This window comes from Amblyraja radiata, chromosome 14 (assembly GCF_010909765.2).
Source record: "Amblyraja radiata isolate CabotCenter1 chromosome 14, sAmbRad1.1.pri, whole genome shotgun sequence".
In the NCBI taxonomy this organism is placed as follows: Eukaryota; Metazoa; Chordata; class Chondrichthyes; order Rajiformes; family Rajidae; genus Amblyraja; species Amblyraja radiata.
In genome coordinates, this window is record NC_045969.1 from 58911441 (window position 1) to 58931394 (window position 19954).

General features: G+C 47.1%; 2 protein-coding genes across 2 annotated transcripts in view; one reads left to right on the plus strand and one right to left on the minus strand.

Annotated features, from left to right (window-relative positions):
* wdr3 (WD repeat domain 3) overlaps positions 1–1703 on the minus strand; it is a 78019-nt gene extending 76316 nt beyond the window's left edge. The window contains exon 1 of the mRNA XM_033033468.1: positions 1690–1703. The gene's annotated coding sequence lies outside the window, so the exon portion shown is untranslated. The remainder of the gene's footprint in view (positions 1–1689) is intronic.
* Positions 201–19954, plus strand: part of gdap2 (ganglioside induced differentiation associated protein 2) — a 67165-nt gene continuing 47411 nt past the window's right edge. The window contains exons 1-2 of the mRNA XM_033033470.1: positions 201–311; positions 2014–2368. Of these exons, the coding sequence (XP_032889361.1) occupies positions 2190–2368 (179 nt within the window). The 5' untranslated portion in view covers positions 201–311; positions 2014–2189. The remainder of the gene's footprint in view (positions 312–2013; positions 2369–19954) is intronic.

Below are 19954 nucleotides of genomic sequence, written 5' to 3' on the forward strand. Positions count from 1 at the left end.
CCCTCTCCCACATCCCCCTCTCCCTCATCCCCCTCTCCCTCCCTCATCCCCCTCTCCTCCCTCCCTCACCTCCCTCATCCCCCTCACCTCCCTCCCTCACCTCCCTCCCTCATCCCCCTCTCCCTCATCCATCTCTCCCTCACTTCCCTCTCCCACATCCCCCTCCCCCCCTCCATCATCGTCTCCCCACCCCTCCTCCTCCATCGACCCGCTCCGGCTCCACTGCTCGGGCCTGTGCGTCGGCAGGAAGTGGCTGGTCGGTCGGGGGCAGCGGCTGTTGCCCGGGTCAGAGGTGGATGGCGGAGAGAGCGGTAACCGGGGGGTGGGAGAGAGGGAGAGGGGGAGGGGTGCCGGGGGAGAGGGGCCGCTGGGGCCGCTGGTGCCGCTGGTGCCGCTGGTGTCCCCGGGTCCCGCCGTGGGCGACACCAAAGATCCTCTAGATAGACACAAGTGCTGGAGAACCCCAGCGGGTGCAGCAGCGCCCATGGAGTGAAGGTTGAGACCCTTCAGTCTCCCTCATCATCCTCTGTAGGAGGGTTTCGGGCCGAAACGTCGCCTATTTCCTTCCCTCCATAGAAGCTGCTGCACCCGCTGGGTTTCTCCAGCACTTGTGTCTACCTTCTCTTTTCCAGCATCTGCCGTTCCTTCTTAAACACCAAAGACCCTCTAGCTCGCTACAGGGTATTTGGGCGACACATCCCCAGGGTCGGTATCTCGCCTCCCCCCAGATATCCACACCAGCCTCCCCTCCCCTCCCCTCCCCTCACCCAGGGCACATCCCCTGTGCTGCCATCATCATGGACACTCACTCACTCATCCCCGTGTCCCACACATAGGGCAGGGAACGGCCACAATGTGTGTACTCAACACCAGCCTCTCTCTGCCTGCACATCATCCATGTCCCTCCAGTCCCTGCACATCCGTCTCAAACTTGCCTTTTAAACACCACCACAGTCCCATCTGCCACCTCCACCACCACCATCCATGGCAGCACATCCCAGGCATCCACCACCCTCTGTGTAAAACACACACACACACATCTCCTGTTAACTTTGCCCCTCTCATCTTAAAGCTACACCTTCTCGTCTTTCACATTTCTACCCTTGGTAAAACGTTGTGACTGCCTACCCTATCTATGCCTCTCATAATTGTATAGACTTCTATTAGGTCTCCCCTGAACCAACCCAAGTCTGTCCAACCACTCTCTGTAGCTAATACCATCTAAATCCAGGCATCATTCTGGTAAACCTCCTCTGCACCTTTTCCCAAACCCTCCACATCCTGGGTGACCAGAATTACACGCAATACTCCACATAAAATTGCCACAAGGATGCTTATGATGGTGGGGCGACCAGAACTGCAAACAATACTCCAAATACAGCCAAACAAGAATCTGATGAAACAGCATCATGACTTCCTGACTCTTAGACTCGATGCCCTGCTAGATGAAGGCATGCATATGTCTTGTGGGTCTTGAAATGGCTGACAAAGACATTTCAAGACCCACAGGCTATTTTGCAGTGTGGGCATGGATGAGTGGGGTGTGGTCAGGCCTGGTGGTGATGAGCAAAGATCCTATAGCGGAGCAAGATAGATCACTCCTAAATGCAATGGGCTGACGTGTAGTACGCAACGGAACTGAACAGAACGTGGGCCTTTTTTTCATCCATTTCCGTAACCAGACCCGACCCGGCTCGCAGTGTAATCAACGTTGTGGGGAAACAGTGCGTGTTAATAATTTAAAATTCTGAAAATTAGAAGATTTTTACCAAATAACTTTGATTTTTACGAGGATGTTTCCGTAACCGGCTTCCGTCTCCGTACTAGTATCTTTGCTCTGCTATGGGATCTTTGGTGCGGAGACGGAAGCCGGTTATGGAAATGGGGCCTTAAATTACCCATGAATCTGCCCATGACCGTACTACGTCTTTTTCGTCGAGTGGACTATCTTGCTCGCTGTAGGATCTTTGGTGGTGAGTCTCTCATATTTCTGCTGGGGATTATGTTTTGCAGCACGTCAAAGGCCTTCTCCATGGAGTGCGGCTCCTCTGTGAAGGACACATAATCGCTCTTCTCTGGCATCTAGAGTGATCAGCTGGTCGGCCGGGGTTCGAGAACGGAGCTGGAAAGAAGGACCGTGCGGGGCGACTGTGAGCTGAAGAGTTGACCCATCTCTCGGTTGAAGGATCATGGATCCTCTGGGAGCTCGATCTCCGATAGTGGACATTCAGCCTCTCCCCTGCTGGGGCTATGGTCCAGCTAAACCTGACACAGCATTCGATGGATTTAATAACGAAATGCACGCAGACTGTTCCATCTCCTCCCCTTTCCCTTATCGCAAAGATGTTAACAACAAAGTCATTCTTTGGTAAGTGTTGATGGTTTGATTTCCCTGCACGTTTAATTTAGTATTAGTTCATTGTTATTGTCAAATGTACCGAGGTACAGTGAAGAGCTTTTTTGGTGCATGCTATCCAGTCAGTGAAAAGGCTATACATTAGTATACACGATGCTACATATCCAGCTGAGTTACTCCAGCTTTTTGTGTCTATCTTCAGTTTAAACCAGCATCTGCAGTTCCTTCCTACACAATCAAGCTATCCACAGTGTACAGATACAGGGTAAAGGGCATAATGTTTAGTGCAAGATAGGTTTAGTTTAGAGATACAGCATGGAAACAGGCCCTTCGGCCCACTGAGTCAACGTTGAATAGCGATCCCCGTACACTAACACTATCCTAGGGACAATGTAACAATTTTACCGAAGCCAATTAACCTACAAACCTGTATGCCTGTGGAGTGTGGGAGAAAACTGCAGGACCTGGAGAAAGTCCAAGGGAAGAATGTCCAAACTCCATACAGACAGCACCCGAAGTCAGGATCAAACCCAGGTGTCTGGCACTGTAAGGCAGCAACTCTACCGCTGCGCCACCGTACCGCCCCAAAGTCCAGCAAAATCAAATTTGAAGATAATTGGAAGGTGCCCAATGAGGTAGATGGGAGGTCAGGACCGCTCTATCGTTGGTGAGAGGACGGTCAGATACCTGATAACAGCTGGGAAGAAACTGTTCCTTATCTGGAGGTATGCTTTTCAAACTTAGATATTCAGATCTGAAAAAAAAATGCTGCTATTTTTTTATTATTTACAATATTATTTACAACTCTTGCAAGTTGAGCAACAATTAACCACACTTGTAGTTTTCTCTCAATCTTAATTTGTGTGACATTTAGAGTTGGAGTCACACAGCATGCAAGCGTTTTACACTGTACTTCAGTACACGCCACAATAATAAATCTAAACGGATTTTGGTTTATTTTTGTCACGAGTGCTGCAGCATGCCATCCAAGCAGATAAGATAACACTACACATAAATACAATCAGGTCAAACTCCAGCACAATAGGTAGAGCAAATGGGAAGATACAGAGTGCAGAATATAGTTCTCAGCATTGTAGCGCACCAGTTCCAGAGACAAAGTCCAATGATTTGCGAATTAAGGGACAGAAGTTTAGGGGTAACATGAGGGGGAACTTCTTTACTCAGAGAGTGGTAGCTGTGTGGAATGAGCTTCCAGTGGAAGTGGTGGAGGCAGGTTCGATTTTATCGTTTAAAAATAAATTGGATATGTATATGGACGGGAAAGGAATGGAGGGTTATGGTCTGAGTGCAGGTAGATGGGACTAGGTGAGAGTAAGTGTTCGGCACGGACTAGAAGGGCCGAGATGGCCTGTTTCCGTGCTGTAATTGTTATATGGTTATATGGTCCGCAACGGGGTAGAGGTGAATCAGATAGAAGCCTAGGACCGTTCAGAAGCCAGATAACAGAGGGGAAGAAGCTGTTCCTGAGTCTGGTGGTGTGCGCTTTCAAGCTGTTCATACCATAGTACAAGCAAAACCCAGGTAGAGATGGTGTGAGTGACTGCTGGAGAGACCAGCAGCCAGCCATACAGGTATTCTATGAAAGATGGATATAAAGTACTGGAGTAACTCAGCGCGTCAGGCAACATCTCTGGAGAAAAAGGATGGGTGATATTTTGGGTTAGGACTCTCTCACTTTCTATCACATTTTCTCTTGTGAATATTTAGTTTTTAGCGATACAGTGGAAACAGGGCCTTCAAGTACACACTGACCCATTCACACTAGTCGATGTTATCCCACTTTCGCATCCACTCCATTGCCTGTGTCCGCGTGGGTTTCCTTCCAGTGCTCCGGTTTCCTCCCACATCCCAAAGACGTGCTTGTTTGCCTCTGTATATTGCCTTTAGTGTGCAGGGGTTGGTTGAGAACGTGAGATAACATAGAACCAGTGTGAACGGGTGATCGATGGTCAGCATGTACTTAGTGGGCCGAACGGCCTGTTTTCTGTGCTGTGTCTTTCCATCAATTAATCGAGTTTAGGATACTTAATGCAGAACCTCAAACACAATATGTTGAGGATTATTCCCAGCACCATGTTTTAATAGGAATGGAAAAATGAAGGTAGAGGAGATGAATGGGAGTGGTGTCTGTGGAATACATTGCCACAGGCAGCGGTGGAGGCCAAATCAAAGGGTGATTGTAAAGTGGAGATTGATAGGTTCTTGATTAGGAAGGGTGTCAAAAGTTACAGGAAGAAAGCAGAAGAATGGGTGAATGGTGGAGCAGACTCAATGGGCCGAATGGCTTACTTCTGCTCCCATGTCCTATGGTGATGTGCATGTGGGACGAGAGACTCAACCCGAAATGTCACCCATTCCTTCTCTCCAGAGATGCTGCCTGTCCCGCTGAGTTACTCCAGTTTTTTCACAAATTCACGTTATAGGAGTAGAATTAGGCCCTTCGGCCCATCGAGTCTACTCTGCCATTCAATCATGGGTGATCTCTGCCGCCTAATCCCATTTTCATGCCTTTTCTCATGACCCTTGACATCCGTTCTAATCAAGAACTATCTCTGCCTTAAAAATATCTGCTGACTTGGCCTCCCCACCCTCTGTGGCAACAAGTTCCACAGATTCACTACCCTCTGACAAAAGATGTTCCTCCTCAGCTCCTTTGTAAAAGAGCACCCTTTAATTTGGAGGCTATGACTTCTGGTCCTAGACTCTCCCACCACTCTGTCACCCACTTGTGTCTATCTCTAATGTAAACCAGCATCTGCCGTTCCTTCCTACACATTAGGCGCTGAATATGTTGGACATTTGAGGGAGGGCAGTGGTGTGAAGCTATTAATAAAGGAAGAGGCCAGTCTAGCACTGCCAGATGAACTTAGCTTGACAGATCGTGATGTAGGACACAATCCATCTCGGCCAAGTCAAGATTAGCAAAGGTCAGAAATCATTGGTGTGAATTATTTTTAAATCAACAACTCTGAGTAATATCGACAGTCCCTGCAAACTAGTGTGACAGGAGTCATACAGCAATCGTCGATGACCTTAACTAATGTGCGGAGTGGATGATTTAAAACCGATGTATGTGAAGTGTGGTTAGGAACTACAGATGCTGGTTTACACTGAAGATAGACATGAATGCTGGAGTAACTCAGTGGGTCAGGCAGCATCCCCGGAGAAAAGGAATAGGTGAAATTTTGGGTCTGAAGAAGGGTTCCGACCCGAAACGTCACATCCATGTTCTCCAGAGATGCTGTGTGATCCGCAGAGTTACTCCAGTGCTTTGTGTCTGTCTGATGTTAGAGCAGTGTTTGGTGAACATTTGTAAAATTGATGGAATAAGGTAGAAGATGGATGAATGGATAACGTCTGCAGCGGCCTCTGCAGTCCGTCTGCGTTTTTATTATTTTATGTCTATGTTTTAATGTAGTTTTTGTTATTTTTGTTGGGGTATGTGTGTGGGGGGGTGGGGGTGGTGTGGGGGGGGTTGGGGGTAACTTTTAAATCTCTCCCTGCACGGGAGACCCGACCTTTTCTTTGTCGGGTCTCCGTTGTCGTTGGGGCTGCAACGAGGAGCGGCCTCCAACAGGAAGACCGGGGACTCTGGTGCCAACTACTCACCTCACCGTCGCGGAGCTGGCCGAGTCCAGAGCGGGTGGAGCTGTGGTGGACGCTGCTGCGGCCCGACCCCCGGAGATTCGGTGGCTGCAACTGCGGGTTTGGCGGACGGCACCGGGAGCCCGCGGGTACCTGGAGGGAGTCCGCTTTTCAGGGCTCCCGCAACGGCGACTTCTCCCGCCCGAGTTGCGGGGTTGAAGAGCTCCTGGAGCGGGGCCTTACATCACCGCCCCGCGCGGCTTGGAATGGCCGCGGGAGTTTGCGAGCGCACGCCGGGGGCTCTAACATCAAGAACCCGGTGTGCGGCCTTCCTTGCATCACCCGGCGTGGCTTAAATGGCCACGGGACAATCGCCATCGCCCGCCGGGGGCTTTGACTTTGACTCTGACATCGGGGGGGGGAGTGCAGTGGAGAGAAAAGTTTTTTTGGCCTTCCATCACAGCAATGTGATGGATGTTTGTGTAAAATATGTTGTGTCTTGGGTCTATTTGTTTGTAATGTATGGCTGCAGAAACGGCATTTCGTTTGGACCTCAAGGGGTCCAAATGACAATAAATTGAATTGTATTGTATTGTATTGTATGAATGGAATATATAGTAAATGCTTTTTCAGGGGAGCTAACCAGGGAAAAGACTACTTTGTTGTGCTATTGCAGGATGAGAAATGGTTAATTGATGATGTTATGGGGCCTTTGGGGAAGCATCACGGTAACCTGCTGGAAGTTGAGCTTGCTGACATTCATGGGTGGAAATCCCAGGGGGGGACGTGGGGGGGAAGGGTAAGTCCCCCCATGCTTTGAGAGGAGGGGACCAACCCCCCCATGTTTTGTAATCCGGACTTTATCAGATGCTTTCTAAGGGCTGAATTGGCCCATTCGTGGGGCCTTTCAGCGCCAGGCGCAGCTTAAAATCAAACTGCTGCATCGAGGCGATCAAGGGTCCCGATGTTGAAGCCCCCGCCGGCTGATGAAAGCCCCCGCAAATGGGCCGATTCAAGCCCCATCATTCGGGGCGGACTAAGTTGCTGTTGCTGGAGTTCGAAGTCGGTCACCAATCGGGTTAGCTCCTGATGTTACCGTCCACAGGGCCCACGGCCGAAGCCTCGCATGTGTGTGCATGCGCGTGCGTCTGTGTGTTTGTGCACATGCGGCCGCCAAGATATTGTGTGTGTCCCCCGTGTTTTGACAGCGATTTCCGTGCCCGCAGACAATGTAGAGTAGAAGACCTGTGTGTTAAAGGTGTGAGACTGGCACAGGGCCACCAGCGTAATCAATGGGCGAGCAGCCATGCAGGGCCAGGTGACACTCTAGCTTCCTCCTATATTCTTGCTTCTATACTGTAGGCATTGTATACTGAGCAGATTCACATTAGTTCTGATATCTGCTCCACTTTTGTAAGTTTTGTAAACTTTATGTTAGTTTATTATGTCATCTATGAGTACTGTGTTTACAGGCATGTGGTGCTGCTACAAGTATAGAAACATAGAAATTAGGTGCAGGAGTAGGCCATTCGGCCCTTCGAGCCTGCACCGCCATTCAATATGATCATGGCTGATCATCCAACTCAGTATCCCGTACCTGCCTTCTCTCCATACCCTCTGATCCCCTTAGCCACAAGGGCCACATCTAACTCCCTCTTAAATATAGCCAATGAACTGGCCTCAACTATAACCATATAAACCATATAACAATTACAGCACGGAAACAGGCCATCTCGGCCCTACAAGTCCGTGCCGAACAACTTTTTTCCCTTAGTCCCACCTGCCTGCACTCATACCATAACCCTCCATTCCCTTCTCATCCATATGCCTATCCAATTTATTTTTAAATGATACCAACGAACCTGCCGCCACCACTTCCACTGGAAGCTCATTCCACACCGCTACCACTCTCTGAGTAAAGAAGTTCCCCCTCATGTTACCCCTAAACTTCTGTCCCTTAATTCTGAAGTCATGTCCTCTTGTTTGAATCTTCCCTATTCTCAAAGGGAAAAGCTTGATCACATCAACTCTGTCTATCCCTCTCATCATTTTAAAGACCTCTATCAAGTCCCCCCTTAACCTTCTGCGCTCCAGAGAATAAAGACCTAACTTATTCAACCTATCTCTGTAACTTAGTTGTTGAAACCCAGGCAACATTCTAGTAAATCTCCTCTGTACTCTCTCTATTTTGTTGACATCCTTCCTATAATTGGGCGACCAAAATTGTACACCATACTCCAGATTTGGTCTCACCAATGCCTTGTACAATTTTAACATTACATCCCAGCTTCTATACTCAATGCTCTGATTTATAAAGGCTAGCATACCAAAAGCTTTCTTTACCACCCTATCTATATGAGATTCCACCTTCAAGGAACTATGCACGGTTATTCCCAGATCCCTCTGTTCAACTGTATTCTTCAATTCCCTACCATTTATCATGTACGTCCTATTTTGATTTGTCCTGCCAAGGTGTAACACCTCACATTTATCAGCATTAAACTCCATCTGCCATCTTTCAGCCCATTTTTCCAAATGGCCTAAATCACTCTGTAGACTTTGGAAATCCTCTTCATTATCCACAACACTCCCTATCTTGGTATCATCTGCATACTTACTAATCCAATTTACCACCCCTTCATCCAGATCATTGATGTACATGACAAACAACAAAGGACCCAACACAGATCCCTGAGGCACCCCACTAATCACCTGCCTCCAACCCGACAAACAGCCATCCACCATTACCCTCTGGCTTCTCCCATTCAGCCACTGCTGAATCCATCTTGCTATTCCTGCATTTATACCCAACAGTTGAACCTTCTTAACCAACCTTCCATGAGGAACCTTGTCAAAGGCCTTACTAAAGTCCATATAGACAACATCCACTGCTTTACCCTCGTCAATTTCCCTAGTAACCTCTTCAAAAAAATTCAAGAAGATTAGTCAAACATGACCTTCCAGGCACAAATCCATGTTGACTGTTCCTAATCAGACCCTGTTTATCCAGATGCTTATCCAGATGCTTATATATTATCTCTAAGTATCTTTTCCATTAATTTGCCCACCACTGAAGTCAAACTAACAGGTCTATAATTGCTAGGTTTACTCTTAGAACCCTTTTTAAACAATGGAACAACATGCGCAGTACGGCAATCCTCGGGGACTATTCCCGTTTCTAACTACCCTCTGTGGCAGAGAGTTCCAGAGATTCACCACTCTGCGTGAAAAAAGTTTTTCTCATCTCGGTTTTAAAGGATTTCCCCTTTATCCTTAAGCTGTGACCCCTTGTCCTGGACTTCCCCAACATCGGGAACAATCTTCCTGCATCTAGCCTGTCCAACCCCTTAAGAATTTGGTAAGTTTCTATAAGATCCCCTCTCAATCTCCTAAATTCTAGACAGTACAAACCTAGTCTATCCAGTCTTTCTTCATAAGACAGTCCTGACATCCCAGGAATCAGTCTGGTGAACCTTCTCTGCACTCCCTCTATGGCAATAATGTCCTTCCTCAGATTTGGAGACCAAAACTGTAGGTGTGGTCTCACCAAGACCCTGTACAACTGCAGTAGAACCTCCCTGCTCCTATACTCAAATCCCTTTGCTATGAAAGCTAACATACCATTCACTTTCTTCACTGCCTGCTGCACCTGCATGCCTACTTTCAATGACTGGTGTACCATGACACCCAGGTCTCGCTGCATCTCCCCTTTTCCTAGTCGGCCACCATTTAGATAATAGTCTGCTTTCCTGTTTTTGCCACCAAAATGGATAACCTCACATTTATCCACATTATACTGCATCTGCCAAACGTTTGCCCACTCACCCAGCCTATCCAAGTCACCTTGCAGTCTCCTAGCATCCTCCTCACAGCTAACACTGCCCCCCAGCTTAGTGTCATCCGCAAACTTGGAGATATTGCCTTCAATTCCCTCATCCAGATCATTAATATATATTGTAAATAGCTGGGGTCCCAGCACTGAGCCTTGCGGTACCCCACTAGTCACTGCCTGCCATTGTGAAAAGGACCCGTTTACTCTTACTCTTTGCTTCCTGTTTGCCAGCCAGTTCTCTATCCACATCAATACTGAACCCCCAATGCCGTGTGCTTTAAGTTTGTATACTAATCTCTTATGTGGGACCTTGTCGAAAGCCTTCTGGAAGTCCAGATACCCCACATCCACTGGTTCTCCCCTATCCACGCTACTAGTTACATCCTCGAAAAATTCTATAAGATTCGTCAGACATGATTTACCTTTCGTAAATCCATGCTGACTTTGTCCAATGATTTCACCACTGCTATCCCATCTTTAATAACTGACTCTAGCAGTTTCCCCACTACCGATGTTAGACTAACTGGTCTGTAATTCCCCGTTTTCTCTCTCCCTCCCTTCTTAAAAAGTGGGGTTACGTTTGCTACCCGCCAATCCTCAGGAACTACTCCAGAATCTAAAGAGTTTTGAAAGATTATTACTAATGCATCCACTATTTCTGGAGCTACTTCCTTAAGTACTCTGGGATGCAGCCTATCTGGCCCTGGGGATTTATCGGCCTTTAATCCATTCAATTTACTCAACACCACTTCCCGACTAACCTGGATTTCACTCAATTCCTCCAACTCCTTTGACCCGCGGTCCCCTGCTATTTCCGGCAGATTATTTATGTCTTCCTTAGTGAAGACGGAACCAAAGTAGTTATTTAATTGTTCCGCCATATCCTTGTTCCCCACGATCAACTCACCTGTTTCTGACTGCAAGGGACCGACATTTGTTTTAACTAATCTCTTTCTTTTCACATATCTATAAAAACTTTTGCAGTCAGTATTTATGTTCCCTGCCAGTTTTCTTTCATAATCTATTTTTCCTTTCCTAATTAAGCCCTTTGTCCTCCTCTGCTGGTCACTGAATTTCTCCCAGTCCTCTGGTATGCTGCTTTTTCTGGCTAATTTGTACGCATCATCCTTCGCTATGATACTATCCCTGATTTCCCTTGTTATCCACGGATGCACTACCTTCCCTGATTTATTCTTTTGCCAAACTGGGATGAACAATTTTTGTAGTTCATCCATGCAGTCTTTAAATGTCTTCCATTGCATATCCACCGTCAACCCTTTTAGAATTAATTGCCAGTCAATCTTGGCCAATTCACGTCTCATACCCTCAAAGTTACCTTTCTTTGTTTAGAACCATTGTTTCTGAATTAACAATGTCACTCTCCATCCTAATGAAGAACTCAACCATATTATGGTCACTCTTGCCCAAGGGGGCACGTACAACAAGACTGCTAACTAACCCTTCCTCATTACTCAATACCCAGTCTAAAATAGCCTGCCCTCTTGTTGGTTCCTCTACATGTTGATTTAGATAACTATCCCGCATACAATCCAAGAAATCCTCTTCCTCAGCACCCCTGCCAATTTGATTCACCCAATCTATATGTAGATTGAAGTCACCCATTATAACTGTTTTGCCTTTGTCGCACGCATTTCTAATTTCCTGTTTGATACCATCTCCAACTTCACTACTACTGTTGGGTGGCCTGTACACAACACCCACCAGCGTTTTCTGCCCCTTAGTGTTTCGCAGCTCTACCCATACCGATTCCACATCCTCCAAACTAATGTCCTTCCTTTCCATTGCGTTAATCTCCTCTCTAACCAGCAACGCTACCCCACCTCCTTTTCCTTTCTCTCTATCCCTCCTGAATATTGAATATCCCTGGATGTTCAGCTCCCAGCCTTGGTCACCCTGGAGCCATGTCTCCGTGATCCCAACTATATCATAATCATTAATGGCTATCTGCACGTTCAACTCATCCACCTTATTACGAATACTCCTTGCATTGAGACACAAAGCCTTCAGCCTTGTTTTTACAACGCTCTTACCCCTTATACAATTATGTTGAAAAGTGGCCCTTTTTGATTTTTGCCCTGGATTTGTCTGCCTGCCACTTTTACTTTTCACCTTGCTACCTATTGCTTCTACCCTCATTTTACACCCCCCTGCCTCTCTGCTCTTGTACCCATCCCACTGCCACATTAGTTTAAATCCTCCCCGACAGCACTAGCAAACACTCCCCCAAGGACATTGGTTCCATTCCAGCCCAGGTGCAGAACGTCCTGTTTGTACTGGTCCCACCTCCCCCAGAACTGGTTCCAATGCCCTAAAAATTTGAATCCCTCCCCCTTGCACCATTTTCAAGCCACGTATTCATCTGCAATATCCTCCTATTTCTACTCTGAAGTATGATTTTCATTCTTCTATTTTAAGTACATGTAACAATGAAACACTGCTGACTCTTGAGGACACGCAGTGTTGGAGTAACTCAGTGGGTCAGGCAGCATCTGTGGAGAACATGGATAGGTGACGTTTCACAGAGTGCTGGAGTAACTCAGCGGGTCAGGCAGCATCTCTGGAGAACATGGATAGGTGACGTTTCGGCTTGGGACCCTTCTCTAGACTCATGTCTGTAGCCGGGTCTCTATCCGAATCGTCACCTATCCATGTATGCTGACTGACCCGTTAAGTTACTCCAGCACTTTGCGTCCTCTTTTTGTAAACCAGCATCTGCCGTTCCTCCTTGTTTCTACTCTCGACTTACATAGAAACATAGAAAATAGGTGCTGGAGGAGGCCATTCGGCCCTTCGAGCCAGCACCGCCATTCATTGTGATCATGGCTGATCGTCCCCTATCAATAACCCATGCCTACCTTCTCCCCATATCCCTTGATTCCACTAGCCCCATGAGCTCTATCTAACTCTCTCTTAAATCCATCCAGTGATTTGGCCTCCACTGCCCACTGTGGCAGGGAATTCCACAAATTCACAACTCTCTGGGTGAAAACGTTTTTTTCTCACCTCAGTCTTAAATAACCTCCCCTTTATTCTAAGACTGTGGCCCCTGGTTCTGGACTCGCCTAACATTGGGAACATTTTTCCTAGAGAGCAGTCCTGAGCTACTATCTATCTCATTGGAGACCCCCTGGACTATCTTTGATTGGACTTTACTGGACTTTAACTTGCACCAAAAGTTATTTACATAATTTCCTTTATCATAGAAACATAGAAAATAGGTGCTGGAGGAGGACATTCAGCCTTCGAGCCAGCACCGCCATTCAGTGTGATCATGGCTGATCGTCCCCTATCAATAACCCATGCCTGCCTTCTCCCCATATCCCTTGACTCCACTAGCCCCTAGAGCTCTATCTAACTCTCTCTTAAATCCATCCAGTGACTTGGTCTCCACTGCCCTCTGTGGCAGGGAATTCCACTAATTCCCAACTCTCTGGGTGAAAAAGTTTTTTCTCACCTCAGTCTTAAATTACCTCCCCTTTATTCTAAGACTGTGGCCCTTGGTTCTAGACTCGCCCAACGTTGCGAACATTTTTCCTGCATCTAGCTTTACCAGAAGCACCCAATGAAGTCCCTGGTGCTGAATGGTAGGAGCAGGGTGGGTGTAAGGCAGCCGCTCTGCCCAATGCTGACTGAGCCCAGCAATGACCCAGATGGTAAACCAGCGTCTGCAGTTCCCTGTTTCTACAGTGTGAAACTACATGGATTGCCTCTGTTGTGGACCAGTTGATTATGGCTTGTACTGTCTCACAAATTGGTTCATTAGTTATCTCAGAACAATGACCTTGAGCTCTGTGTACATGAACACAGGGCCCATTCCTCAGCACACTGTACAGCACATATAGGACATCCGGGCGTTCCAAGGCATTTTAAGTTATTTAACATAGGAACACACAGGAACAGGCCCTTTAGACCACAATGTCTGTGGCGAATATGAAACCAACTAATCTCTGCCTCCACGTGATCCATATCCCTCTGTTCCCTGCATGTCCATGTGCCTATCCAAAATCCTCTTAAACACCACTATCATCCCAGCCTCCACCACCACCCCTGGCAGTGTGTTCCAGGCACCCACCACCCTCTGTGTGGGGGGAAAAACCTGTCCTTTAAACTTTCCCTCCTCACCTGAAATACTGATGAACTTGAAGTCTAGTCAGCCGAGAATGTCCCAGAATTTGTAGGAAGATACTGCAGATGCTGGTTTACACGGAAGATAGACACAAATGCTGGAGTAACTCAGTGGGACAAGCAGCATCTCTGGAGAGGAGGAATGGGTGCTGTTTTGGGTAGAGACCCTTCTTCAGACTCAGGGGAGAGGGAGACACGGAGATAAGGAAGTGTAAATTGTGAAAATGAGACATCAAAGGGGATAGGGATGAAGGAAAATGTAGAATAGATGATTGTTAGCTGAGAGAAGATGGCAACGGAGCATACAGAGATAAAACTTCATCAACGGGAGGGTCAGACTGATCGGGGGACTGGGAGGGGATGTAGAGAGAGGGAAAGCAAGGGTTACTTGAAGTTAGTGAAGTCACTGGGGTGTAAGCTGCCCAAGTGAAATATGAGGTGCTGTTCCTCAATTTGATTTGATTTGATTCCATTTATTGTCATTGTCTTCAAGTAAGAGACAACAAAATGCTATTTCCCATACTATCATACGAATAAAAAAACACAAAAGCACAGAACACAGTAGTCCACAACACAAACATCCCCACAGCAGCACCAAAGTTCCCCACTGTGAGGGAAGGAACCAAAGTCCAGTCAACCTCCTCACTGATGTTCCCCAATGTTCACCCATGGTCGGGGCCTCCTGAGCCCCCCCGCAGTCACTGCTACGGGTGGCTCAATGTTCAGGCCCTCTCGCCGGGAACGATGGAACCCCGACGTTGAACGGAAGAACATCCTCAGCGGCCTGGACTTCTGTTTCGACCGCCTCCCACTGGAGTCCGCAGCTCCCGAAGTCCATAGGCTGAACTGGGCGGAGATTCAACGCAAGCGGCCCATGGCAAAGGGTCCCAGGACTCTGCGATGTTGGTCAGCGCCACCCACGTTGGGAGCTCCGCGAACCACAGCTCCGCGATGTTGATGCAGCGGGCCCAACACTCCGGAGCCTCAAATGGCGTTTCCAGGTGAGAGATCGCCCGCTCCGCGATGTATCCAGCGCTGCGCCGCCGCTGCTGAAGCTCTGGTCCTGTCCCGGCAGGAAAGGCCGCGCCATTCCAGTTGGTAGGCCGCGAGGAGGGGGGCGAGAGCGCAACTCGGATAATAGTCGCATCCTCGCCAGGAAGTGACTGAAGGACGGTTTGCCCCTTACCTCACCCCCCTCCTCCACATAAAATACTAAAAAAAAACAAAAACATACTTTAAACATACTAAAAATAAAAAAGATAAAAACACAAACAGATTGCAGGCAGAGGCAGCCATCAACAGCACCACTGGGTATCCCAATTTGCTCTGGGCGTAGAATTTCATTTTACAGGTTCGAGATTTCATCTTCCAGTGATATTCTTCCAGGCATGTATATTGTTACAATGCTATGAGTTGAAAGTTGTGCTTTCTTGCTGTCTTTAAGAATCATTGTTTTATTGTGATGCTCCAGGAATCCAAGATGGAGATGAGATAGACGGCATTATTTTGACTTGAACCACTTTCTTCTCCCTACGCCTCCCTTTCATCGTTGTGCAAATGTGGATTTTGAAATGACTGCCTGACTATTCCTGTTGTAGGTCACGAGCAATAAGAAACAGTGCAATTCTCACCACTTCCTTCTCGCTAATGTAACTCTTCCTCTTTCTCCTCTCCGTCCCCTGACTAATAGCCGAGTGCCATCCCGAACTTCAGCGTCCTGTAGTTGAATTGACTTGAATGGAATACGTTTTTGTCACATGTGACAAGACACGGTGAAATTCTTTCCTTGTACACCCAAAGTATGCAAATAGTGGCCAATAGTAATGGGCGCTTTGCCAAGTTCTCCTTTGTTGCTCCCACCCCCAGTGTCGGTGGTCTCCCCACGCCGGGTCCTCCTATGTTCCCGGCGGTACAACCTCCATCTCCGTTAGACACAACGCCGGCTCCGTCAACCCAGACTCAATCCCAGGCACCATTCACCGCAGGCCTCCGCCGCCTTCCGAATGAGCCGAACGAGCTCCGGGCAGGGTGGGAGTCCACCGAGCCTTCGGGGCCTTCCGCGACGCCGCGATAAAGGCCTCCGGACGCATTCCTGGTCCGCAGCCACGGCTTGGCAGGAAGCCTTCTGTTTCATTGACTGGAGAGTGGATGTGGCCTTTGGTGTTGGGTTAAAATTACGTTGTTTCCGGCACTTCAATTAAACTGGGTCTATAAATGGCACCAAATTCCGCAGGTGAATCCAAAGATTCTATTGAACTTCTGCATATGTGTAATAGAAAGTATGCTGACAGGACGCATCTCAGACTGAGGAAGGATGTGTTGGCACTGGACAGGGTCCAGAGGAGGTTTATCAGAATGATCCCAGGAATGAGTGGGTTAACAAATGATGAGCGTTTGACAGCACTGGGCCTGTACTCGCTGGAGTTTAGAAGGATGAGGGGGAACCTCATTGAAACTTACTGAATAATGAAAGACCTGGAGACGAGGGGGAATTTCTTTGGTCAGAGGGTGGTAAATCTGTGGAATTCATTGCTACAGAAGGCTGTGGAGGCCAAGTCAGTGGATATTTCTAAGGCAGAGATAGATAGATTCTTGATTAGTACGGGTGTCAGAGAATTCCACAGATTTACAACTCTCTGGGTGAAAAGTTTTTTCCTCATCTCAGTCATAAATGGTCTACCCCTTATTCTTAAACTGTAACCCCTGGTTCTGGACTCCCCAACATCGAGAACATTTTTCCTGCATCTAGCCTATTCAATCTCTTAAGAATTTTAAATGTTTCTATAAGATCCCCTCTCATCCGTCTAAATTCCAGTGAATATAAGCCCAGTCAATCCATTCTCTCAGCATATGTCAGTCCCGCCATCCTGTGAATTAATCTTGTAAACCTACGCTGCACTCCCTCAATAGCAATAATGTCCTTCCTCAAATTAGGAGACCGAAACTGCATACAATACTCCAGGTGCAGTCTCACTAAGGCCCTGTACAACTGCAGTAGGATCTCTTTGCTCCCATACTCTAATCCTCTCGTTATAATAATAATAATAATAAATTTTATTTATGGGCGCCTTTCAAAAGTCTCAAGGACACCTTACAGAATTTAACAAGAGTAAAAAACATATAATCGGAGTAAAATAAATAATAAAGACATCACCAATACACAAATTAAAGACAGAATTCGATCCAAAGACAAAAAAAATCAAAAACACAATGTGAAGAGAGCAGCGGTAGCTAAACCGCGCCAGCGTACACTCTCCCTTCCGACAGCCATCTTGGACACAAACTAAAATAATCACTTACACACAAAAATCATGTTATGAAGGCAAACATGCCATTTGCTTTCTTCACTGGACTTTAGAAGGATGAGGGGGTATCTTATAGAAATATATAAAATTATAAAGACTGGACAAGCTAGATGCAGGAAAAATGTTCTCAATGTTGGGCGAGTCCAGAACCAGGGGCCACAGTCTTAGAATAAAGGGGAGGTCATTTAAGACTGAGGTGAGAAAAAACGTTTTCACCCAGAGAGTTGTGAATTTATGGAATTCCCTGTCACAGAAGGCAGTGGAGGCCAAATCACTGGATGGATTTAAGAGAGAGTTAGCTAGAGCTCTAGGGGCTAGTGGAGTCAAGGGATATGGGGAGAAGGCAGGCACGGGTTATTGATAGGGGACGATCAGCCATGATCACAATGAATGGCGGTGCTGGCTCGAAGGGCTGAATGGCCTCCTGCACCTATTTTCTATGTTTCTATACCTGTTGTACCTGCATGTTTACTTCCAGTACCTCCCCTTTTCTTAATCTGACACCATCCAGATAATAACGTGTCATGTGTATTGTCATGTTTGCAATATTATCATGTGTGCTAATGTACCGTGAATTTTGTGTTGTTGCGTGCTATCCAGTCAGCGGAAAGACTTTTCATGATTGCAATTAAGCCGTCAATTGTGTACAAAAACAGGATAAAGGGAATTATGTTTATGCAAGATGAAATCCAGTCAAGTCCGATTGACGAAAGTTCAAAGGCCTCTAATGAGGTAGACGATAGGTCAACTTGTCCATGCCGACCAAGATGTCCCATCTGAGCTAATGCCATTTGCCTACATTTAATCCACATCACTCTAAACCTTTCCTGTCCGTGTACCTGTCCCAGTATCCTGGATAGAGTGTATATGGAGAGGATTTTCCACTCGTGGGAGAGTCTAGGACTCAGAGGGCACAGCCTTTAGAATGGAGATTTCTTTAACCAGAGAGTGGTGAATCTGTGGAATTAATTGCAATAGACGGCAGTGGAGGCCGTCATTGGGTATTTTTAAAGCAAAGGTTGACAGGTTCTTGTTCTAGTACCGGTGTTAAAGGTCACGGGGAGAGGGCAGAAGAATGGGGTTGAAAGGAAAAGATAGGTCAGCCATGATTGAATCGTGGAGTAGCCTTGATAGGCCGAATGGCCTAATCCTGCCATTACAGGTGGATGAACTTATGTCTTCTAGTGGTTTGTAATCTTGTGGTCTAAATTGATTACACCATGCTGTGGTGTCTTAATTTGTTTGTCAAAGCCATAAAAGTTACGAAAGGCACCCGAATTAATGGGACGGAAAGTTAAAGAAGGGATAAGAGAGTATGATGTTGTGGGAATTACAGAGACATGGCTGCAAGAGGATCAGAGATGGCAACTGAATATTCAGGGGTATACGTCCTATCAAAAAGACAGACAGGTGGGCAGAGGGGTGGGGTGGCTCTGTTGGTAAGGAATGAAATTCAGTCCCTTGCGAGGGGTGACAGAGTCAGAACATGTAGAGTCAGTATGGATAGAACTGAGAAATTGTAAGGGTAAAAAGACCCTGATGGGAGTTATCTACATACCCCCAAACTGTAGCCTGGAGATAGGGTGCAAGTTGCATCAGGAGTTAAAATGAGCATGTAACAAAGGTAATGCTACGGTGGTTATGGAAGATTTCAACATAATAATAATAATAATAAATTTTATTTATGGGCGCCTTTCAAGAGTCTCAAGGACACCTTACAAAAATTTAGCAGGTAGAGGAAAAACATGTAAGGGGAATGAAATAAATAGTAGAGACATGACTAGTACACAAAGTAAAGACAGAATTCAATACAAAACACAATATGAGGCAATTAATGCACAGATGAAAAGGGAGGGGGACGTGGGGCTAAGGATAGGCAGAGGTGAAGAGATGGGTCTTGAGGCGGGACTGGAAGATGGTGAGGGACACGGAATTGCGGATCAGTTGAGGGAGGGAGTTCCAGAGCCTGGGAGCTGCCCTGGAGAAGGCTCTGTCCCCAAAACTGCAGAGGTTGGACTTGTGGATGGAGAGGAGACCGGCTGATGTGGATCTGAGGGACCGTGAGGGTTGGTAGGGGGAGAGGAGGTCAGTGAGATATGGGGGGGCCAGATGGTGGAGGGCTTTGTAGGTGAGGATCAGGATTTTGTAGTTGATCCGGTGGGAGATGGGAAGCCAGTGAAGTTGTTTGAGGACTGGAGTGATGTGATGCCAGGATTTGGTGTGGGTGATGAGTCGGGCGGCTGCGTTCTGGACCAGTTGGAGTCGGTTGATGTAGGTGGAGCTGATGCCAAGGAGAAGTGAGTTGCAGTAGTCCAGTCGGGAGGAGATGAAGGCATGGATGAGTCTTTCAGCAGCAGGCGGTGTGAGAGAGGGTCTGAGTTTGGCGATGTTGCGGAGTTGAAAGAAAGAGGTTTTAATGACATGGCGGATGTGAGGCTCAAGGGAGAGGGTGGAATCAAAGATCACGCCAAGGTTGCGGGCCTGGGGAGATGGGGAGACAGTGGTGCCGTCGATGGTGAGAGTGGGGTTATTGATTTTGCTGAGTGTGGCTTTGGAGCCTATGAGGAGGAATTCTGTCTTATCGCTGTTGAGTTTGAGGAAATTATGTTGCATCCAGGTTTTTATAGCTGACAAACAGGAGTTGATATGGGAAAGGGGGGGTTGTGGGGGGATTTGGTGCCAAGGTAGATCTGGGTGTCATCAGCGTAA